The sequence below is a fragment of the Mytilus edulis genome, chromosome 5, assembly GCF_963676685.1.
Source record: "Mytilus edulis chromosome 5, xbMytEdul2.2, whole genome shotgun sequence".
Classification (NCBI taxonomy): Eukaryota; Metazoa; Mollusca; class Bivalvia; order Mytilida; family Mytilidae; genus Mytilus; species Mytilus edulis.
The window spans coordinates 23,384,551-23,410,808 of record NC_092348.1 but is presented as its reverse complement, the minus strand read 5'-3'; the positions used below and the strand labels follow the sequence as shown (position 1 = coordinate 23,410,808).

General features: G+C 30.5%; 2 protein-coding genes across 4 annotated transcripts in view; one reads left to right on the top strand and one right to left on the bottom strand.

Moving 5' to 3' along the window:
• The window catches only part of LOC139523211 (leucine-rich repeat and coiled-coil domain-containing protein 1-like), a 104,420-nt gene that overhangs the window by 48,755 nt on the left and 29,407 nt on the right, over positions 1–26,258 (bottom strand). For all 3 annotated transcript variants that reach the window (XM_071317039.1, XM_071317038.1, XM_071317040.1), the window contains exon 9: positions 26,064–26,211. In XM_071317039.1, coding sequence (XP_071173140.1) covers positions 26,064–26,211 — 148 coding nt within the window. The remainder of the gene's footprint in view (positions 1–26,063; positions 26,212–26,258) is intronic.
• On the top strand, positions 1,986–17,972 carry LOC139523212 (FMRFamide receptor-like). Its single transcript, XM_071317041.1, has 2 exons — positions 1,986–2,119; positions 16,632–17,972. Exon 2 carries the CDS (start codon positions 16,642–16,644, stop codon positions 17,746–17,748), a length of 1,107 nt encoding a protein of 368 aa, XP_071173142.1. The 5' UTR covers positions 1,986–2,119; positions 16,632–16,641; the 3' UTR covers positions 17,749–17,972.

Here is a 26,258-nt window from a genome sequence, read left to right as displayed (position 1 = left end):
ACCAAGCTATATATGTACATGACAAGGGAGATAACCAAGTTACCTGTACATGACAAGGGAGATAACCAAGTTAGGTGTACATGACAAGGGAGATAACCCAGTTTCATGTACATGACAAAGGAGATAATCAATTTATCTGTACATTACAAGGTATATAACCAAGTTATCATACATGACAAGGGAGATAACCAAGTAACATGTACATGACAAGTGGAATAACCAAGTTATCTGTGACAAAAAAGCACAAAAGATTTATGACAGGGAGATAACCAAGTAATCTGTAGATGACAAGAAAGAGAAAAAAGATACCTACATATGACAAGGAAAGTATCAAGTAATCTGTAGATGACAAGAAAGAGAAAAAAGATACCTACATATGACAAGGAAAGTATCAAGTAATCTGTAGATGACAAGAAAGAGAAAAAAGATACCTACATATGACAAGGAAAGTATCAAGTAATCTGTAGATGACAAGAAAGAGAAAAAAGATACCTACATATGACAAGGAAAGTATCAAGTAATCTGTAGATGACAAGAAAGAGAAAAAAGATACCTACATATGACAAGGAAAGTATCAAGTAATCTGTAGATGACAAGAAAGAGAAAAAAGATACCTACATATGACAAGGAAAGTATCAAGTAATCTGTAGATGACAAGAAAGAGAAAAAAGATACCTACATATGACAAGGAAAGTATCAAGTAATCTGTAGATGACAAGAAAGAGAAAAAAGATACCTACATATGACAAGGAAAGTATCAAGTAATCTGTAGATGACAAGAAAGAGAAACAAGAACTATCTTTAAAAAAGATATCAGACGTATTTAAATTTGAGTATATGTTTAAAACTATCATTTCGATAACCTTCAGAAGCACAAAGATACCATTTAAATAACATTTTCTCTGTTTGTGTTCAGTATTCTCGGTCCTCGTATCTTTCTGTTTACATTCACCAAAACCCCACGGAGATCTCACATGCGTAGGTGCGTTCTAAAAGTCATGTACGTTCGTACAACAAAGTTTACATTAAAAATTATATAATTGTCCCGAATAAACAGCTGTCACGGATGCAAAAAGCTATTGGAGAAACAATTATTTTAATAAAAAATATAAATCTTTGTAAGATCTAGTCAAATATTTATAGTCTTTCACTAGCTTTCCATCACGATATAATTAACGAGACGTTTTTTCAAACACAACCAAATCACCCACCATGACAGCATTTTGTCCAATCACAGAAAGGATATTCGAGCATGCGTATTCTGTTGCCATAGTTAAGCGTCCTTAAGTTCAAAGGGCACAAAGCGAAACTATACCGACTTTGTCGGAAAAAGATACCTACATATGACAAGGAAAGTATCAAGTAATCTGAACATAACAAGGGAGAAATCCAAGTTAGTCAAACATGACAAGGAGGAGAACCAAGTAACCTGAACAGGAAAAGTAAGACAATCAGTTTTTCTAAAGCTGCATAAAAATTACTTATAAAATAAACTATCATTTGGTCTCTATAATCACTAAATATCTCAAAAAACAATTTTTTGTTAAGTTCCTTTTCCAATCAATGGTTTTTCTTAAATTTGATATTTCAGACACTTATTACCTAAATATTTTTACTCACAAACATTTACTTAAATCTATAAATACCAACATAGAAATGACTTCCATAAAAGGGTTATTTTTTTAAAATTATTTTTCACAATAACCTATTTGCAAAAATACTTTTTGGAAACTGATAAACAAAATAATAAAATAACAAAATAAATGAAAGCTACATAACAGCACAGTAAAAAGTTCCTAGCCAATAGCTGACGAGAAGACCTGTGACGATTGCATTACTGATTTAATCCATACCAAATACTCAAAGTATTCTCTTTACAATTATTACCTTTCTTAATAACTACCATTTCAGATTAGTGAAGCATACAGATATTGTCTTACAATTTTTTTATTGGTTTTGATTAGAAATAAAATGTTTCTTCTGAGAAAATCTTATACTGAGTAAATGGATAAATCAGAACAGTTATTAAAGTTGATTAAACATCATATTGGTTAAAAAGAACCTAAATGGATATACAGAAATACTAATCCGACTAAATAAAGGATAAACACATCGCATTGTAAGTACCTTGTTCATTTATTTTTCAGTTCTTTACTTTTACCTCTTTAAGGTTTATGTAAATTTACAGCTATGCATGGTTGAATTAGCTTTTATAGTTATATCTATATTTTCTTTCATTGTTTTACAGAAAGGGTAATACGTTAAGCAGAGTTAATGCAATTTCGTATTAGATAACTGTAAAGCATAGAAAAACAAAGTCCCGTTGTTACCAATTTATTAATGATTATGTTGTAATGATGGAAAAAGTCCTACTGCTAAAAATATAAAAAGAAAGATAATTCTTTGCACAAAGTTACTCAAAGAACTAATCATAAAAGAAAAGTTAATTTGTTTTAAAATTAAACAAATGAAAACTAAACATTTGTTTTGGCAGAACAGATGGCTGTTTTCTAATTGCATTTGTTTTGGCCAGATACATGGATACATTTTACTTTTTTAAATGTAGGATAGTGATTTTCCAGGAAATTAATGTCAACAATATCACAGAAACATATTTCAGGCAATTATTATACTTTTCTCTAAAATAAGCAGAGTAAAACATATTATTTAAAATTTTTCATTTCATGATGGTCTTGAATCTGACTTATACAAAATACTAGAAAAATGACAATACAAGAACTGCATAATAAAACTTTATTCAACTTTTTCATGTACTAATTGATAGACATTTAGTTGGCATATCAAAGTTTAAAACATCAAATGTTTTTGAAACCAGTATTGGTTCGATCTCTCACTTCTTGGACAAAGACAAAATATTTTTTGAATCTCTGAAGGATGAAATTTGCTAGGGCGTTGTCAGTTTGTTCTTTACTCATGAGTTAGAATGTCATTCTGAAAGCTTTCGCCTTTTTTTATAGACTTACAATGCAATTTTATTTTCTAAATTCAGTACCATAAAACAGTGACATCATATTACAGGCAAACTGTATCTTTTACATTTGGTTTTAAACATTTATAAAATTTAAATATTGTTCACAAATAGTTATCTTTCCTAACAATAACAATTTAAGAAAGAGATTACTAAAAAGAAATTCAAACAAAATACTAAGCAACATGAACCCAACCAAACACTTGGGGTGATCTCAAGAAATTTTGAAGGGTAAGCTGATCCTGCTCCACATGTGTAACATTTAAATGGAGCAGGATCCTTTCCCCCAGCCATAACAGCTGAAATAAGCTGCATATTTTCGATGGAGTCTATGTTGCTCAAACTGTTATATGTATGTATTGTTGTGGTTATAATTTTTAACAATTTTCCTACTGGTATTTCTTTTCATGTTTTTTTTTTATTACCACATGGTATCTTGTCTTCTTTTTTAAAATAAAATAAAATCAGTTTAAAATGAAAAGTTCAATGTTTATTTCCATCATTCCACTTGATTATCAAGTTATAAATTTTCTTACTTTATATAATGAAGTCTGTGTAAAATGCAATCATCTATATAATGATTATGTTCCTGAGTATATGTTTGACATAGAATCTAACAAATATAACCCATTATAAGGCTTAATATATTGTGAAACATTGACAATTACAGTTAGATTGCTTTCCGACGATAAAACTCTGTATGTTTTTTTCCTTTTTGTAAGCCTACGATAACATATAAAAGGTGGTTTAGAGATAAGACTTCGATGTCAAGTATTTAACGGACTTTTCTACATTAAAGATATATGGTAAAAAAATCAAATGGACAAACCGAAATTTTCTCCAAGCAATTATGTAATCAATAAAATAATGCAACAGATTTACAACAGGTTTTAATATGTAAATGATGTTTTATCACTTCACTTAAAATTCATAGTCTTAACATAGGGAGGATTTTAACCAAATAAGTATGTAAATTATTTAAATATGTTTTTCACAATGCTATACTGAGAGTTAGGCAGGTTAAAAAAACTACACTAGTAATCCATAAAGTAGAAGAAAAAAAACTATCTAGTTTTAAAGAATTGTCAATTCCTGAACACATTAAATGCAATAAATGAATAAATATTATTTATAATTTAACATTCATTGTTCTTCATTCAGCTTGATAATACTTTATTACGCAGAAGTATGCTTAGTAATATTCTATTGAGCTTGTTATTATATATTATTACTTTATAAAACCTGATTGTGCTTAATTGAGCCTATTTGTGCTTCTTTTAGACTGTTTGTTCTTTATTGACCCTGCTTGTACTTTTATTGGACCTGTTTATACCTTATTGAGCCTCTTTATCTTTTATTGAGCCTGTTTTTACTTTATTGAGCTGGTTTATGCCTTATTGAGCTGGTTTATACTTTATTGAGCCTGTTTGTACTTTATTAAGCCTATTTATACTTTATTGAGCCTGTTTGTACTTTATTAAGCCTATTTATACTTTATTGAGCCTGTTTAAACTTTATCTAGCTGGCTGCTACTTTACAGAACTGGTTTATACTTTATCAAGCCTTTTATACTTTACTGAGCTTGTTTGTACTTTATGGAGTCTGTCTGTACTTTTTTGAGCTTGTTTATATTTTATTGTGAGCCTGTTTGTACATCTAATCTGTTTAAACTTTATTGAACCTGTTTGTACTTTATTGAGCCTATCTGTACTTAATTAAGCCTGTTTTAATTCTTTTGAGCTTGTTGGTTCTTTATCGAGCCTGATTGTTATTTAATGAGCCTGTTTGTCCATCTACAGGAGTCCATTTAAACTTTATTGAGCCTGATAATATTACACAGGTTAATAAGCTAGATTTGACTAAATTGAGCTTGTTTAATGTACTATATTAAGTCTTTTCCATAACACAAAATCTAAAAAAAACTCATGAACCTGTTTTGTGTTCTCTCATTTTAAATTACATCCCCTCATGGCCCCCTCTTTGTAAATGTGCATTAATTAGAATGTTCACAGCATTTTGAATGACCTCAACTTAACAAAATTGCTGAATTTTCTATTTGCACTTCATATTTTAGTTTTCTAAATAGAACAGTTTAAGAGTTAACGAAATATCAAAGAAAGACTTTTTACTACAATGTAACCTGCCTTAATCAACATCTTGCTTTATCAGACATATTTTTTTGGACCCAAACTATTCCTATCTTTGCAAAAAAAAACTGAGTAAACTGACACCCTGCTTAATCTGACATTTTTTCTGGTCCCTCAGTGTGACGATAACAGAGGTTACACTGTATATGGAAAGAGCTGGAGTAGAGACATTTTAAAACTTTGTACACAATGCTGTTTCTTTTCCCTTTAGGAAGTTTCTCTTTAAGTAAACAAATTATTACTATAAAAATTCTGGGACCTAAGAAAAATTTGCTTCAGGAATAAATATTTTATATAAAAACAACAATGTCATGAAGTTCATTGCATACCAGTTTTAAATCTAAAAAAACTGTGACAATTAGTTCATAAGGATAAAAGGAGAGTACAGATGAGAAGACATATAACATCCAGGAGTTATTTATCATGTTCATATCTATCACAGATTTCTATAAATCTTAGGACATCACAAAAATTACGGACTTCAAAAATTACATGGTCGTTAACAGATTATATCATTCTTTCAATCAGTTGTGTTTGAAGTTGTAGATAATCCACGTTACATTGATCCATCTGAGTACCAGATTCACCTTCTAAGAGGAAGTAAAGCTGTTGGAGATGCAACGAATCAAACATTATATATTATTTTATCTCTCTACTAGACAAAAAGAAATGGTCTTAACAACTAGATAAAATTGAGAGGAAATCAAATTTAATCATAAAAACCAATAAAATTTTTATTTAATTTTGTGTAATAATGGAATTGGAGATAAGATTATTGACATTGAGTATGTTGACAACTGCTCAATCTAATGAGTCACCAAGTATCTTTCTATTCTTCTGATGTGATGACATTATCAGAAAGATTTTCATACTACTTAAAAACACATCTAGAAGATAAATCATTACTTTTTTCTCCTTGTATTTTATTAGAATAGTAAAAGTTAAGATATCTTTTGAATAATCAAATTTTGAATTTTCCATTTTTCCAAACCTTATTTTGAATTCAATGGATTGGTCTAAGGAGTTGTTTTTTTAAAGTTCAGTTCAACTACGTCACCTACTCTATACAAAATTAAAAAGCACTTCAGTTCTCAGTCAAAGAGTTTGAGGTCCATGGATACAGATACAAATTCAATTTCAAGAATTCAATTATCCTTGATAACGAAGATTGTATATTTTACACATTGTCAATAGCTTAAGGTTAACTTCACATAACCTAGACCATTTGTCTTCCCCTAGTCTGTTTAGGTTCATTGTAAAGGGCTGACAAATTCTATTATAGTTTTACAAAACAAACTCATTGTATTTTATTTTCTTAAATTTCAAGATTTTTCCAATTGGCCACCTAAAGTTGAGATCCTATCATGCAATAATAACACTGTCTACCCTATATTAAAGTGTCTTCTGCCCCCCAAATATTGATAACCCCGATCATTACAAAACTAATCCTTCCTCTTATCTAATTGCATGGCCACCTAGAGTTGAACTCCTATCATTTATATCAATGTCAATGTATTTACCAACATGTTTTCGGCCACCAAGAGTTGATACTATAATTATCTAAGTAACATTTTTCATCTGTCCATGGCCATTAGGAATTGATTCTGTTAGAATATTAATGTGGATTTTCATCTTGTTTTATGGCAAACAGTCTCTAACAACATAAACGTACATTTTCTACTTGTTTAAAGCCAATTTTTATTATCAATGATCACACAAAAAGGCCTATCATCTATCTTCAAAAGTAGCCTTTCAGCTATCCACAAAAGTGGCCTTTCATCTGACCATAAAAGCATATGATTTACTACCAGGCATCTATCTTGCAGAATTGATATGGCACTTCTGACTTTCAGTACCTTCCTAAATACAACCATTTAGGAGATAACTCTATTGTATTTTAAGCTCTGACGGCATCAATTGGGGATTTGATGGTCGCAAATTAAGTTTATTGGCGACGCGTTAGCGGAGACAGTAAATGGGTATTTGCGACCATCAAATCCCCAATTGATGCCGTCGGAGCTTAAAATACAATATTGTTATCTCCATTCTAATGAAACTGACTGAAAAACAATGTACAACGTAAAAGAGACTGTACAAACCGACCAAAGAGTAACAATAACTTTTACTTAGCATGCATGTCTTTGGTAAAAGTTTTCTTAGGTGCTAGCTACTTGTATATGTTGTCACATCTTGTTTATAGGTTGGTTACTTCCCTGTAGATCCACTTACAGAAGAATATACAAGGTGCCATTTCTAATAAAATATTATCAATGAAAATGCATGTTCTATTCATTAACATTAAATATTTGTACCATAAATAGGAAGCTATATGTAACCTTTCATCATGTTTATAAATTATTTCATTCACTCTACAAATCTAATACTCTGCTTATAGATTTCTGATAAATTTTCTAATATGACAAATCTGGTAAATTTTACACGAAAAATTCCATAGGAAAAATAACATGCAATTGTAGGCAAACCTTAAATATCTAAGATGGCATCACAAAATATGTAAATTAAATTTTTGATAAATGGAAACTTCAATTACAAAACAAATGGAGAAAATCATTTAATCATAGAACACGAAGCATTAATATAGAAATGACAACAAAAACTTGAGTAAAACGTTGCAGAAATTATCATAATATTTTAAAAGAGCAATTGAAATATTAAATGGTTTGCATGACATAGTAATTACAAGACCTAACTTTTCTCTTTTAAGTAGGCTTTTTTATTTTAGACAATCCCATAAAACAAGCTGGTTAGATATAGTTGACTTATCATTTGTGACATGCAGGAAAAATTCATAATTCAATGTACCAGTATAGCAATTTACACAAGTATAAAAAGTTGAAGGACTTTTCAGAAAAAAAATGTGTTCAAGGCATTCTTGTCAAACAAAAAAAAGCATGGCAAACAACATTCAAAGATAGCTTCAATTGCAAAAACAAATTAAGCAAGACAACTGAGACTTTTAGACAACATTAGACAACATTAAAGTAGTAGCATTTTTTTACAGACTTAAGGGACATGTGTACTAAGTTTCAAGTTGATTGGACTTCAACTTCATCAAAAACTACCTTGACCTAGACGGGGGATAGTTGGATGGACAGACAAACCAACGGAAACACGGAACCGAAAAACATAATGCCCCTAGATGGGGCATAAAAATACTCAGAGTATCAGATCTAATTATTTCTGTAATGTCCATCTTTCACAGTTACAAATTACAAATAATTGTTAGTAATATTACAAAAGAGCCATCCAGTTCTCATTAATGTCCACATTCTATAATGTTTAATGGCCAATATAATTATATGTGTAACATGACTTAACTAATTTTTCCATCAATATCCATTTTTTTTAATAGAAAAAGACTTTCCATAAACGTTTATAGTTGAAATTGGCCACAAACAAGCTCTGATAAAAAATAAATATTTTTTGCAGCTAACAAGTTCACACAAAGGTGAAACTAGAGTTTGTGGATATTTTCAATATTTGGGCAGTTGCAGATGAAAATAATATTTATACGCTATTGGGTGAATATGTATATTGCTTAAGATAAAAGTTCTAGCGTACGCTTTCATAAGTTAAATCTATTATCCAGATTTCCCCGATTTGGTGATTTTTTTTTAGTTTAATTCTACACTTGTATTACAATTTTTTTTTTAATTTTTCGTTTTTTTTTCTATATCAAAACTGTATACTACTACTTTTGGTTTTAATGCTTAACAAATGTATATTCAAAGTAATAACATTAACTTCTCATAGTACACAGATGCCCCACTCCCACTATCATTTTCTATGCTCAGTGGATCGTAAAATTGGGATCAAAACTCTAATTTGGCTTTAAAATCAGAAAGATGGTATCATAGGGAACATGCATTTTAGTTCATTTATATATTTTGGAGTTTAGTGTGACGTCCATTTTCACTGAACTAGTACACATTTTTATTTAGAAGCCAGTTGAGGACAACCTCGATGTGCAGGATTTTCTTGCCGCATTGAAGACCCATTGGTGGCCTTCAGTTGTTGCATTCTCAATTTTGTGCTAAGTTTCAGGTTGATTAGACTTCAACTTCGTCAAAAACTATCTTCACCAAAAACTTTAAAGTGAAGCAGAACAAACAGATGGATGGACGAACAAGGATGGACAAAAGATGAAACAACTGACACACAGACTGAAAAACATAATGCCCCTTAGTTGGATATAATAAGTGGGGCATAAGAATCCAGCCTTAATAACATATGCTTTTGTTGGCATTGGCATTTGACATTTTAAACTTTACTAAAAATCTATATTCAATAGCACATTTTCCTTACACTACGTTACCTAAATACCCCCAAAACAACAAAAGATAGCATATTAATTCACAAAGCTTTCATCTGATTACTAAATAAAAAGTTATGTCTTCCGTAACTTTTATTTTCATTCAATCATGTCTTAATTAAAACTGGGAACTTATCTTGAAAGCTGTAAGAAGAATGCATGATCCTTAATTCAATAAATGCAAAGACCCAAGGCCATCTTGTAGTTCTATCTGTAATCTGTTATTAACCAACTAGGTTCAAATACATCCATTCAAAGCTTTTTTTAACACTAGAAAGCAATTAAACCAAGAGCAACTTGAATAATAAAATCTCAAGTGCATTCAAAAAGATTCATCTCAATAAAAAAAAAAATTTCTTATGTTTGTGGTCTATTTCTTGCATGAAGAAATATTTCTGGTATCGACACTGCACAGAGTGTATGTAAAAGTGATATGAAAAATGTGTTAATTTGATTGGCTTATCTAGCATCATGAAAAAGTTATGCAATATTTCCATTGGCTTTTCATTCAGTCATTATAACATTGATGATTTTCAAAGTTCAAAAAGATGATAATTTCTTCTATGGCAGCGGAGATGTTTATTAGAAATAGGTTTAACAACTTGTGAGAATTGGATAGTGCTTGATATCAACGATATTAATTTAATCTAAGTAGTAGATGCAAGAACAAACACCCCAAAGTCCAATTCATTATTATATCAAAATGAGATATCTCAAGTTGATATCAATTTCATTATTCAATTCTTTATATTGGAATTTACCTACTAACAGCAAAGGTTATGTTTTGAAATGGAAAATTAGATTAAAAAAAAGAAATACAAGGTCCTTAAAGTCATATGAAACGAGTGAGTGGTGAAAAATAATGTTTTTCCAATTCTTAAACCAATGCATGTATATATCACAAACTAAGTCCTCTGTGCACGATTTTATCATTATTTACGCAAATATACTGATAATCGTCAATTTTTTTTTCTCTCTGTCTGTTATGATTTAACAAATATGGCTGCTCATTAAATGCCGTGTTTTGAAGCCGAAGTTTACCGATTGTCACCTTATAGTAAATAAATAACAAAAAGCATGGGTATTGAGCACGTGTTTAACATGTACAATCAGATAATTGTTTATTTTAATGACAGATCCATGCGTATTGCGATCACCGGATTTTTACGAGGAGGGTTACGCTCAGGTCACTATGCATACGGAAAATATGTCGGCGAATTGCTTCCTGGAAGCAAGCAATTAAAAATAAGTAAACTTCTTCTAAATGTGGACAAATTAAAGAATTTTCCTCAGAAAAAAGTATATGTACAAAAGTTTTATAATGAAAACTATCCATTTAGTTATAAAAAACAGATGATTATTTTTTTTTAATTTGAGGTTTTATATGACTTTAACTATACAAATGGGATGCAATTTTGACAAGTGCAGTTCTATTTGGAAATTGTTTTTTGTCAAACTATATACAGTTAGTCAAAACATCAGAAGGTACAAAAACATTATCTTCCCACATACAAAAAGTAATTTATAGACAAAACAACCTATACTTTTTATCAACCATCTCAATTTTTATTTCAATATTAAAATCTAGAATTTTCAAGCATATAATATTTCTTTATCACAATACATTTTACAAGAAACCATATATTTTTCCAAAAATAGCTATTTTGATCTTGTCAAACTTGACAAGATTTTCATTTCATCCTGTCTATAATTTCTAAAGACATTTTAATATCTTGGTTTTCATATTACAAATTTTTTTTTTAGAAAATTATTATTTGTACTGATTATTGTTCCCAATCTGACTGGACTGATTAAGTTTAAAATCTAACAGCCACCAGACACACAGATATTCTATGTGATGAAAGACTTTACTGTACCTGCATATAAACTGTGAAACCAGATGAAACTGAAGCTTTCAGTAAACATCAAGGTCAGAAAATCTATGTTTTAAAATGTATTATCAATAATGCATTAGATTTTAAAATAGCTTCAAGTTCTTAATGCCTTAATGTATTAAGGCAATTATGAACTAATTATACAGGAACGTTTCTACTTATTTGGATATGGGTGTTACGAATTTGCAGTTTAAGAAGGTTATAATATTTCTACAGTTATATATTTTCCGATATCTCTATGAGTTTCCCATTTAATCTGATTATCGTTGAAAACTGTCTAAAATAATCCCTTTATCCTTGGTTGCTATCAGACGCTTTACCTGTACAGTTGTTGCTAGGGTGCTCTCTTCGAGGTCCGCGTTCGAAGAATAAATAGTGGGTAGCTATTCAGTGTAAGTTGTCATTCTTATCAGAGACATTGATAGAAGAAGACTAGAAAGGTAGAACCGTTAATATTTAAAGACGAGTAGCAGGATTTGTCAAACAAAGTGGAGTGTTTGAAACCTGTTGAGAAAATATAGATAGTTTCCGTTCTGTAGAAGTTGTATAAACAGGGTTAGTGCTAAGGTTTTGCGTTCCACATCTCTCACTATTGCAGTGAGTGTTTGCTGTTAAACCATACCTTAGTGCTATATTGTTCCAACAGTTTTATAAATATATTTTAATAAAGTTTCATACGTCGAAAGTTTACAACAGTTTGAATAGTTTCCATACATTCGTTTTATTCAGGTTTCAGTCCGTTTAATACATTTCGGTTCAGCCCGTTTTATACATTCGGGTTTCAGCCCGTTTGATACATTTCGGTTCGGCCCCATTTTTATACATTTAGGTTTCAGCCGGTTTGATACATTAAGGTTTAGTCCCGTTTTAAATATTTAGGTTTCAAACTAGTTCCAAACATTTAGGTTTCAAATCAGTTCTAAACATTTAGGTTTCAGACCAGTTCCAAACATTCAGATTCTCCATTTCCATTCTCAATTTTAGGTTTCAGACCAGTTCCAAACATTTAGGTTTCAGACAATAGTTCCGAACCGTCAGACCAGTTTCATACATTTAGGTTTCAGACCCGTTCCATACATCTATGTTTCAGACCAGTTTCATACATTTATGTTTCAAACCAGTTCCATACAAAAAGTCATTTAGGTTTCAGACTATAGTTTCAAACAGTTGGTTTTAAACAGTTTTAATTCAACAAGTTCGGGTTAGGTTGACAGGTGTTGAAATTCGTTTTATGTAGTATAGTATTTGTTTCATATTTGAAAGTGATAGTGTAATCTTTTTATTGACTTTAGAACTTTTGAATTGCTTTTCAAATCCCAGGAAACTGGTACGAACCCGAGGATTAAAATATCTAAACGTCCCTGCCCGGTTACACGTTGCAATGGGTTAAATGGCACTATGTAACATAAACCACAATCAATGACATCCTAGTTGACGATTTCGAGAACTATATACAAGTAACCTTTATCATACAATTCTGTGCAGCAGGTATTTTTCCAAAAAAAGATGTTTAACATCCAATTTGCAAACATTTTGTGAAAGAAAATCACTACTGAAAATATGAATACAAGTTTATTTAAGGCACCTGAAATTGTCACATTTATGCATGAATAAAACCATCGCAATTATATCTGAATTTACAGTATAACTTTTACAGTATACTTATCATGTATATACATTAGCTAGATCCAAAGTAAAAACCTTGATGGTCTTGTGCTTGCCTCAAGCTGGTTCATATATACATTAGCTAGATCCAAAGTAAAAACCTTGATGGTCTTGTGCTTGCCTCAAGCTGGTTCATATATACATTAGCTAGATCCATAGGAAAACCCTTGATGGTCTTGTGCTTGCCTCAAGCTGGTTCATATATACATTAGCTAGATCCATAGGAAAACCCTTGATGGTCTTGTGCTTGCCTCAAGCTGGTTCATATATACATTAGCTAGATCCATAGGAAAACCCTTCATGGTCTTGTGCTTGCCTCAAGCTGGTTCATATATACATTAGCTAGATCCATAGGAAAACCCTTGATGGTCTTGTGCTTGCCTCAAGCTGGTTCATATATACATTAGCTAGATCCATAGGAAAACCCTTCATGGTCTTGTGCTTGCCTCAAGCTGGTTCATATATACATTAGCTAGATCCATAGGAAAAACCTTGATGGTCTTGTGCTTGCCTCAAGCTGGTTCATATATACATTAGCTAGATCCATAGGAAAAACCTTGATGGTCTTGTGCTTGCCTCATGCTGGTTCATATATACATTAGCTAGATCCATAGGAAAAACCTTGATGGTCTTGTGCTTGCCTCAAGCTGGTTCATATATACATTAGCTAGATCCATAGGAAAAACCTTGATGGTCTTGTGCTTGCCTCAAGCTGGTTCATATATACATTAGCTAGATCCATAGGAAAAACCTTGATGGTCTTGTGCTTGCCTCAAGCTGGTTCAAACTAAAGACTTGAGAAAATTGGTAATTGCTGCTCATTTGCTCATCATCCAGCAAAAATGAGCAAAGGAGCAAAAGCAAATACTGGTTGACATGTTTTCCTGTGGAAAATGTATGTTTTCCAAGTATTCATATTAATTTAAAATAATTCTAAACCTAACATTCCCTGGAAATAAATACTGTGGTAAATTACAGTTTCAATTAATAAGGAATATTTAAGTATAATTTGGAATGTCTACAAGGAATCTAGGGTCTAACTAAATTAAACATAAACTACAAATTCTTTTCATTCCTTTCTATCATGTGAAAAATATCATTTAACTGATCATGTCACATGACTTGGAACTACATCATAGACATACCATTATATAGAAATTATCCCATTTATGTTTGTTTCCCCTCCTTACAATACATATGGGATACAAACTGATAATCTAACTATTTAATTGAGTATTATCCTATTGTCTAGGGACCCTATGTACTTTAATGACATTTCATTCTACGGCACTTGGGGTTTTGTTTTTCTAAAAGGTTTTGAAATGTCTTTTAAAAGTACATGAAAGTCACACAAAGATTTCATGACTTGTTTTTCAACATTAAAATGTACTTTCAATAATAAGGTTATACTGTTGGTTTCAATAATATAATCTGAATTTGGTCTCTCATCCCTTTTATTTCAAAATGTGTCATACATCTGTCACATGTTGCATTTATGAAAATCTTTTTTGAAGTGATATAAAATCTAAAATAACATCATATAGCAGTTGCATTTGCTAAAATTATTAAATATAAAAGACAGATTCTGCCAAATAATTCCTAAATAAAGATTTGAGATTAATAGCAGAGCAATCAGGAGTGAAATTTGTAACATAAGAAATATGTGAATTATGTAATTGAACTGGATTTTAATTATAAGATCAGAATTGGATGATGATTGCAATTTGTAGTGGAAGAAGAGTGGAATTTATAGTGTAAATTTGTGGAATTTGAAATTGAAGAAGAGTAGGATTTGTAGTTGAAGATTAGTAGAATTTGTAGTGGAAGATGGGGGGAATTAAAAGTGGAAAATGAGTAGATTTTGTAATGGAAGACAAGTGGAATTAAAAGTGAAAGATGAGTGGAATTAAGAGTGAAAGATGACTGGAATTAAAAGTGGAAAATGAGTGGAATTAAAAGTGAAATTTGTAGTGGAAAATGAGTGGAATTTGTAATTGAAGAAGAGTGGGATTTGTAGTTGAAGATTAGTAGAATTTGTAGTGGAAGGGGGGGGGGGGAATTAAAAGTGAAAAATGAGTAGATTTTGTAATGGAAGACGAGTGGAATTAAAAGTGAAAGATGAGTGGAATTAAGAGTGAAAGATGACTGGAATTAAAAGTGGAAAATGAGTGGAATTAAAAGTGAAATTTGTAGTGGAAAATGAGTGGAATTTACAGTGGAAAATGAGTGGAATTTGTAATTGAAGACGAGTGGGATTTGTAGTTGAAGATTAGTAGAATTTGTAGTGGAAGATGGGGGGAATTAAAAGTGGAAAATGAGTAGATTTTGTAATGGAAGACGAGTGGAATTAAAAGTGAAAGATGAGTGGAATTAAGAGTGAACGATGACTGGAATTAAAAGTGGAAAATGAGTGGAATTAAAAGTGAAATTTGTAGTGGAAAATGAGTGGAATTTACAGTGGAAGATGAGTGGAATTTGTAATGGCAGATGAATGGAATTTGTTGTGGAAGATGAGTTATTTTGATTTCAACATTTGCATAATCAAAATTACGAAAAGACGAGACATATCTCCGCGATAACAGTTTATCAAATAAAAGATGGGTGAGATTTTAAGTGGAAGATGGGTGGAATTTTAAGATGCCTAATATGAGAGTGGTGTGGATTTTAATACGAAAAAAAAAAAAATTAAGATGGAAAAGTAGAAAAATAAACTCTGACCTAATTTTATACCATGAATAAGGGAAAAGGAAAAAAAACATTCTGACCTACTTCTATATTGTTGAAGTAAATCTTATTACTCATTCAAAGAAACAAAGAAAAAATTTGTAACGATCCTTTATAACTAAATAACTTGAAACAGATGCTATTTCAGATTGAATACTGAATAAATTTAAATTAAAAAAAACCTAAGCAACATAAATCAATATATTTCTTGTAAGCTTTCATCAACTTTTAATATTTATTGAAACCTATGATAAGCTGGACATACAAACTTCAATTAATTCTAAAGCAGGAATAAGTATCAATGAAAACTTACATAACAGCATGCAGATTGGGATAAATAAAACATTTTAGAAACTCAGACACTACTGTGTATGTATACTCTTAATTATTTGATCTGTGTCAGACAAAACACATATATTATTACATTTGTTAACTAATTTCAGGTTGAAAAGTATCTATGCAAAGTCTAAGTATTTGAAAATTGAACTGATAAAAGAACCAGGCTACAAAAAAGATCAAAGTCTTTTTTTTTCAAATTTTCCAAAATCAGTCTTATATTTATATGTATTAGTGAACTTGCATAAGGTGGATTTCTATCTGATGCAGCTCATATATAACATAATGTATATATAATAAATAAATATGTAGGGTACATGTCAATATGACAGAATGGCAAACAGTTTTAAAAAAAAACAAAAAATATGTGCTAAAAAAAACTTTTTAAAATTGCATCATTTTTATGTTATTTGATTTTGCATGTTTTAAGATAGTTTTAATATTATAAGCCTACATTTATTTATTCATCAGGTACTAAAATAAAGAATCATAACTTATGGAATTACCAGTAGTGCCAATATATAATTGTTTATTTTTTTCAGACTTGACAGTATGGAGCAGAATATAACAAATCTGACAAGTAACCCAGTGGGCATATGTGATACTTCAGAATCCAAAACATTTCAATTCTATGCATGGGGAATTGTGGCGAATATTATCTCTGCTTATGGAATTATTGGTAACATCCTGTCCGTTATAGTGTTACGTCACAGGATCATGCAGAACTCGACATCCTATTATCTCATCTCGCTTGCTATTTATGATACAATCGTACTGTTGTCGATGTCCCTATTTTTAGCGATTCCTACGATTTATTTAGCGAAGGGAGATCTTGAGGATTACTACTATGCTTATATGTACATGCATCCGTTCTGTTATCCTGTTGCACTTTTTGCTCAAACTGGAACAATTTACACCACAATGGCGTTTACAATAGAAAGATACATCGCCGTCTGCAGACCTTTAGAAGCAGCAAATACTTGTACACTTTCCCGAACAAAAAGAGTGATTTGTCTGATTTTTGTTTCATCATTGGTTTACAATTTACCGCGATTCTTAGAATATGAAACTGTACAGTACATTGACTCCAGTAGTAATACCACTCTTCCAAACATACAGCTTACACAAATTGGGACCAATGAAATTTTCCGCCAAGTGTATTTCATTTATCTAAATCTTTTTACAATGTTTTTGCTTCCGTTTACTTTTCTTGCAGTATTAAACATCCAATTAATTCGTGCAGTCAAAGTAGCTAGAAATGCAAGGATTAAGATGAGTACTTCTGCTTCTAAGGAAGCCAATTTGACGGTAATGTTAATTGCAGTCATCATAGTTTTCTTAGTCTGTCAATTACCATCAATAGCAGACAATATCCTCTGGACTATATTTGAAAAAGGACAATTGCATTGCTCAATTCATTACATAAGATTTACAACCATGAGTAATCTTATGGTCGTGGTTAATTCTGCTATAAACTTCATCCTTTACTGTTTATTCGGTAAACGATTCCGTAAAGTATTCATTAAAATCTTCTGCAAATGGAAGAAGACCAAGCCACAATTCAAATATATTATGTATGATAGTGTGGTTATAAACACGGGCAGTCGGAGGGTACTGAACCCTACTAAGTTTTATGACACGGATAGTACATTTGTATGAAAGGACAAAAACAACTTTACGATGTAAATTACCGTTAAATGAATATGACAAGTAATTGACTGGACAGGAAATACGGTAAAATTGAACACTTAACAATTATATGGACTTGTAACAAATAAAAAACATCATCGTGGAACTTTACGCTTGCAATTGAGAGTAGATGACGCTATATAGATACCAATGTCGTCAATTTATTGTTTAATTATAATAAAAATTTGAAACCAGAGTTAATCATTATTTTTATATGTGCAAAATGTTTTTTTTATTTTTGTCATATGGACTGAAACAACATGAAATGTATCAATTGAAAAATAAATTAATAACAAAACAATAAGTAGACTCTATAAGCTAGATCAATGACAGCTATTTACTTTCTTAATAATCTAAAAAATGATGATGAATTTGATATCATTTTGTACAACTTGTTCTGTTAAGAGCCGTCTAAGTCAGTAAATTGTCCAGGTTAATCATAGGTTTCCGTTGATGTTTCAAGTAGAGTTCTTCAGGATAAATATTGCATTCATAATTCCACAGGAATATCTACGGTCATTATACTGCCGCTCTATTCTATTTCTTCCATAGCTGCTTCCTCTACTGGTAATTCTTCAATAGTAATTATAACACAGCTATAAATTCAGTTTCTTACTATCATTGTGGCATGTAGTATTAAAGGACATCCTAGAATTGGTTATATTCAGTATAACCATTATCATCCACTTAAATCTTTGCCTTCCGAAGTTTCAGTATTAAGACTACATACTAAAAAGACAGAGAAAAAAACCGCTACTTATTTAACAAATTTAATGGTATACCCAAATTTAATGTCAGCTAAACCACACAGCAGAAAAGTTTTATTGTTCTATTAATTTTTCATATTTTTTTTTGTTTTTTTAATAAAGAAAATTCCAATATTGTAATTTTGACATTCAATTCTGTCAAATCTCTGTATGTTGGAAAACTTTGCAATCAAAGTGCTAGCATGTCAATTATAATATGAATGGTTGATTAAAAATTTGTATAAAAAATCATCTTCCCATGACTCTTCGGATGATGTCTTTAGATTTTACACGCTGTTATAAACAAATCTAAACTGAGCAAAAACAAAGACAGGATTTAAATCTTATATTAACCATCAATAAATATCAATATTAAATTCTTTAAGAGATGAAAAACACTATGAAATAACCACTGATCTTTTTTTAACTTGGGACATGAGATAGCACATTTTAAAAGACTTGATCAACCCTAAAGATCCATTTATAACCCCAATCCTCTTCATAGCAACATTCTTGATTCCAGGCTTTGCTAAGCTTTCATTGACAGGACAGTGGTAGTGTAATCTTCAGTCAGCATGTGACTTGTCTACAGAAATGTTTCCAATCTATGGTTTAAATATATCTTATTTCTAAACAAAATGGATTACACACAATTAAGAAATATCTTCTCCAAATGCCTGTATAATGCCATTTCAAATTCATTTAGTAATTACTAGTTTCACACTATCCTATTCGTCTATTCTTGAACCTTGATTGACGTTTTTTTCACATTTCTCAATAGAAAGCTAAGACTTGTTTACTTCCTGATGTTGTTACTTGTAAGTTAGTCCTGGTGTACTTTGCAATGGGAATATATAATATTGCCTTTAGTGTGCATGACACACATGGCATAATTCTGGAATTACCCTCATTTAATACGCTCAAGACCAAAAGTTTTGGAAGACAAAATAATAACGCTGTAAACATTTAAAATCAGTTAAAGACCTAAAAAACAAAATCCAACATAATTGATTGTAATGCTACTTATTTTATATTTTACAGAAAAAAAAGTTTACAGCTATATATAGATTTTGGAATGGTTTCACTATTAAAGTGAAATTGTGAATATACAGTCAAACCTACTATTAAGGTCTACTCTATAAAGAGAAAAATGTTATAAGCTTACTCTCTTCTTGTCACCCTACAGTAATATATTTTTACATTTTGAATTCAATTCAAAGATCACCTCTCTAATGAGGTCAGTTTTTCCTGCTCTTGAGGATGACCTTTATACACAAGTTAACTGTATAATTGCTTATAAAGCAGACAACAGAAACCACTATCACCTGAGAATATAAAGGGTCCAACATTTGAACTAAGTGAGCTACAAAGAAGTACAACAGTGAGCTATTGAATTAGAATTTGGTAAACATGATGAGCTATGAATCTGAAAAGGCACCACATGGTAAAGCATGCTTACATGAAATCTGATAACAAATTTTAGAAAGATGTTTTTAGTTGTTCAGAAGAACAATATGAAGAAAATTGTTGATATAATATATAACATGTCAACCTCCCAAAAAAGACTGAAGATACCAGGCTCATTATTTTGTACAACAGATGCATATTTAGTCTACAATAGAATCATCAGTGAAGCTCAAATCCAAAAGTTAAAAGGACAAATAAAGTATTTAAAGAGCATCATAAAAGGCCAAAAAATGAAATGGTCCCAAGTCTAGATCAGTTGTGAATAAATATAACAGTGACCAACAATGATAAATCATTGACATCTTATTCACAAAATGATCACAAAAATCCAAAAATCATTTGCCAAATTCTTTTATGTGTAGAAATTCAACTATTTCACATTATAGTTGTAACTGAAATATTCTTATATATACAGTAAGAAAATTCTTATTTAAAATCAGAAGCCATTAATATTAATAATAATAATAAATTCTTTATTTAAAATCAGAAGTCAATATAGAACATATTTCTTCCCTCACTTCATTAAATTCCTGTCACAACTCTAATACCATGATCACAGCTGTCTTACAAGACTTAGACAAATTAATTCTACAAATATCAATTCTATTTCACACGTAATTATATTATTCATTATCAAAGGATGGTGTTTTTCTTCGTCTCAACAAGCATTTAATCAGGCTACTATTCAATTATACATTAACTGAACAGTTTTCATGTTCTAAAGGTTAAACAAAAGAGAGGAATAAAATATTTATTTATTTTTAGCTCTAAATCAATGTAAAACAGTCAAAATAGTATGGTATTGTCAGATAAGAATACAAACAATGCTGAATCAGGATTAAACTGTCAAAAAAGGGACATTTTCAGACAAGAATACAAACAATGCTGAATAATTGTAAAACAGACAAAATAATAGAACACTGTCAGTCAAGAATGTCAACAATGTTAAATCAGTTATAAACAGTCAAATAGTAGGACTGTGAAAGACACAAAAATACAAAACAATGTTGAATCATTGTAAAGTAGTCAAATAGTATGAGTCTGAGACAAGAATTCCAAAAATGCTGTATCATTGTAAAACAGTCAAAGTGTTAGGACACTGTAAGACAAAAATACAAACAATGCTGAATCAGGATAAAACAGTCTAATAGTGGGACTCAGTCAGACAAAAATGCCAATAATGCTGAATGTCAGAAACAGTCAATTAAGTATGACACTGCAAACATAATGAATGAGTGTAAAACACTCAAAATAGGATAACACGGTCAAATACAAATGCAAAACAATGCTGAATTTATATAAAACAGTCAAATAGTGGGATTCAGACAAGAATACAAAAAATTTGTAAGGGTTCCGCGGAACCCAGTGTCTAGCCTACTTTTGCTGTAAATTGCAGGATCAACAAAAATGAGGGAAAAAATCAATAAAAATATTCCACTTGATACCATGTTTGGATTGTAGGAAGCTTCTGTCCAAGTTTGGTAAAAAATCCTGGATAGTTTATGAATCTAATAAATGTTTTAAAAACTTTAACTGCAGACTGGATATAATGTTAACTGGAAGAAAAACTAAGTCCATTTATAAGTAAAATACAGATACACAGGTACAAAATATTAACAAAATTTCCTTGTAGATACTAGCTTTTGATCATAAACAAGCTTCTGTCTTAGTTTGGTACAAATAAAAAATAGTATAAGAAAGTTATCAAAATTTTTAAAAATTTAACCACAGAGTGAATGTGTTGTTTCCTGGCCGAAAAAAAGTCCATTTAAAGTAAAATATGGAAAAATGGATTTGTCATTTTTACAAAATTTACTTCTGGATACTATCTTATGATCATAAATAAGCTTCTGTCCAAGTTTGGTAGAAATCCAGGATGGTTTAAGAAAGTTATTTAAATTTTAAAAACTTTAACCACAGAGTGTATGTAATGTTTTCCCGCAGAAAAATTAAGTCCATTTATAAGTAAAATGCGGAAAAAAATGGAATTTTATTTTCACAAAATTTACTTCTGGATAATATCTTATGATCATAAACAAGCTTCTGTCCAAGTTTGGTAGAAATCCAGTATGGTTTAAGAAAGTTATTAAAATACCAAAAATTTAACCACAGAGTAAATATTTTTGGACGCTGCCGACGACAACGGAATGTAGGATCGCTTAGTCTCGCTTTTTTTTATACTAAAGTCGAAGGCTCGACAAAAATGATGAATCAATGTTAAACAGTCAAATAGCAGGACCAAATTTTCCAAAAATTTAGCTCCTGGCCTAAATTAAGAAATTTATCATGAAAAACTGTTTCATGAGAAGATCGGAAATTTTTAACATAATTTTACTTGGAAAATAGACATTCCATATTTTTTTTTGGCTTCTACCTTTCAGAAGTTTGACCACCCACTTATCAGTCTACTAGTCTATGCCTACTAACCATTACCAAACCTCAAAATCCATCTTGTAAGATGCCTGAGTAAAAAACTTCATATACATCATTACATAAAGTATAGAGAGTTTACTGTTCTGGAAATGACAATTTTATATTCTTAAGAAGATATTAAAAAACGATTAATATGAAGTCACTCAACTTGATGAGTAAAGAAATTTAAATGGTTTGCAAAACAGATATTTATTTATTTCCAGAAACATTAAGACATCATTAAATCTGGTCAATGACCTTGAGATAGTTGTGTTAAAATCCTTGAGATGTTGAGGATGATGAATTACATGTGACTGATATAAATAATTCAGGTCAGGATATTCAGACAAATCTAAGCAATAAAAGGCTAAAATTGGTTTCAATAAACGAATTATAAAATAAAGGTTCAATACAGCAATCCTGAATTCAAATTGAAGAAAAAAAAAACACATTCCCAGTCAATTTCACAGTCAAGTCAGAGACACAAAGGTGTATTGAATGATAAATCTTAATTAAATTGTGCCCAAACTTTCTATACCTTTTTTAAACATTACTATTTGCCCAATATCCTTTTTCATTCATATTCTTTGATCAAAAGCATACACCTTCATTATTTAGTTCACAAATGTATGTTAAGAAAGAGAAATTGAGCTCAATTTTTTATAATTAAATAAACTTACAAATAGGGTTTGTTCATAATGGATATAAAATTTTAAATTCCGGTACAATACGGCAAAGCTAATTTTGTGCAATTCTTTTTTTTTATCCGTATAAACAGTAAAAAATTTAGCCATTTATATATTTATAATAAGGTTTGGCTGGTTTTTATGTTACAACTGTACTACGACTTTTCATTGAATGATTAACACATGTGATATTCATGATATTAGAGCATATAAAGTCCATCTCTCATTGATCATCTTGCATGACCATTAATGGCAGAGATATATAACTTGGAAAAGTAGTCAGTCTTGGAAAATCTGCGTTAAATAGCAATAAGACATACTATCCATTTGTGCTTTAACATTTAAGAATTTGTTGTATTAGGAATGCGTAGTTATCCCTAAATGAATGACTTTCTTGACTCTTCAGCTTTCAACTATTCATTTTACCCTGACTTAATGATTAATAAGTTGGATTAAATTCCATTTCTAAAAATTGGAAATCATTTATTGATACATAGACAACTGTTAATTGTAAAAAAAATAGAAATGTTATAATAATAATAATTTAAGGTTAAATGAAATAAAATGTGTTTTTAACAAAAAATTGAAAGTGAATGAGACATTTGTCTCCCTTTTAAGACAACTACAGGCAGGTATAGCTAAATGGAGAAATTAAGAAATTCATACAAGGTACAAATAACCCAACCCAAATTCTATCTTGCATCTTGTGACAGCAGGGGGCACAAAAATGTTCGGGTCTGGACATAAAGGTATGAGTTGAGGGTTCAAGGTCAACCCATATGAATCTTTGCATCTCTTCCTCAATAAAGAAAATTTCTCAAGGAAATACCTTACCCTTCCAAATATCATAACTCTACAAGTTACAAGAGGTATAATTAGTCTGGAACCACAGACTAATTGATAACTGTGTGATCATTTCAAAGTTCAAGTTTGAGGTATTCCATAGAAAATATACAGAACTCATGACGCAACTAATGGAAACAGACTTTCTGACATTTAAAGATTTATTGAACCATAGAAAATTTTAACCTTCAATCAAATCAAATCCACTTTTAAATTGCCTATGTTTTCAAAAACGTGCTTTAATTAGGAATTTCACACGTCCCATTATTCTCAATCAATCTTTAATCATACCAACACTCAACAACTAATTATATTTAATCTTTAAGACATGGAATCAGAGAAAAAATCATCATCACTTCACAAAAAATCTAATTAGAAGAACTGAAGAGCATTCAGGCTTCATCTGGTTAGCTTTTATATAATAAAATGGTTTAAAAACACTATTTATTACAAAAAAAAACCTAATTTGATTATGTGAATAATGACAAAACTAATACATTTGAGTTCTATACTTGACAAAAAGTATCTTAATTGAGTTAATTTCATAAATTATACTAATTATCAAACTTCACATTGCTTGTTTTCAAGCTATACTCTGTACAAGATTTTTATAGTTTGTAGTATTATAGTTATGAAGAGTTGATACTGAGATATGTCTTGCCTGTCAGCATAAAATTAAGATCATATGGATAGCAACATTGCTAATTCGTTTAAAGTCCTTGGACTACACCTAGAAAGCAGGGCCTCAAAATGGTTTTACAGGCAGTAATGTTACTTTATAGAAAATAATGTTTTTCTATTGTAAGTATTTAAGTAGTGTCTTTAAAACAAACTTAGGCAAACTGTCTTTGCACGAGAGACAACATACCCAAAATTATGGGACTACAAATGCAAGTCCAAGTATCTTGATATCAGGATAAATATCATAGTATGCTTTCAGAAAAAAAAATACAAACAGGGTCCTTGTACCTGTTTTCTTGCACATATGCTTCATTAGCCCAAGGTCTAAATTGTTCCTATGGGTTATGACTTATCATTGTTTTAGTAATCAAATTAACATATATAATTTTGTATCAATTGTGTCATATATATCAATCAATTGAAATGTATATTGAAACTTGCAAAAAAGTGCATGTTCTACTAGACAACTTACAACTGATAACCAGGTTAATTCTGAAGAAGATTTAGGATTTATTTCACATTTTTTGCTGAGTATTTTGCTCCGAAATTAAGATTCCTTCCTCATAAGTTCTGACAAGTTGAAGGCTGTCTAAATCAAAATATATAATTCAATTTGTCAAAATATGAGACAATAGATATATAATGGAAGACCGTTCTACTTTATTTTACTGAACATCAAATTATCTTTGTCTGTTATTAACTATCTCTGTCCATCACAGATAGTCAAATATTTAACATCCACAAAATTAGATCAAGGACTTATGTTTAAAGTACTCATGTACTTTTTAGTCATCATAGTCTCTTCCACAGTCTTTATATAGTTATGAGACTTGAGACAACCAAAAAGGATATTGTATGGTACATCAGTCAATTCCAATTTACAGCTATAATGTATCTGACAAATCTAACCAATCACTACTTTAAACCAATTAATTCATTAATATCCTCAAAGCTCCCTTTTACTAGCTCTTAGGCTTTATAGTATCTTTAGACTATTTGCGGACCAGCTCTTAGGACCTTATGATATTTTTTGACTATTTGAGGACCATATATCTTAGGTCCTTATAAATCTATTTTACTATTTGCGGACCATATATATATACTGTAAACCATCTTATTTTCGCGGATACTTTATTTCGCGTTTTACCCTCTCTTAGCCGCTTCTTCGCGGCTACTTAATTTAGCGCTTTTCTGATTTACTTGATGAAGTTTAATAAGAAATATCCAAGTTTTACATATTTGCGACGATTTATATTCGCATTATTTTTCTACTCACGAAAGTCGCAAATACAAATCGCTGTCAATAATATGTTGGTTTACAGTAGTCCACAAATAGTAAAAAAATATCATAAGGACCAAAGAGCTACGGTTCATCAGCTACCCTTTTTCATAATGAACCAGGGTTCTCTTTTTATCATATCATCACTGTGTATCTTATTTAATTACATACCCTGAATCTTTCTTATAGACATCTTTATGTGCCCTTGATGCAGCAGTACTTTTTCTGTAACTAGGAATCCTTGACTTGCGACTTTTACGACCTTTTCGTTCCTTGCTGTTTGACCTTGACCCTGTATCACTGTCATCTGTTTGTATGTCTATAATTAGAGGAATCAAAAGCGATATTTTTTTATCGCTTGCATTT

What these genes read in the sequence shown, in the direction of transcription:
- LOC139523212 (XM_071317041.1), top strand. Translation starts at nt 16,642, where the DNA reads ATGGAGCAGAATATAACAAATCTGACAAGTAACCCAGTGGGCATATGT.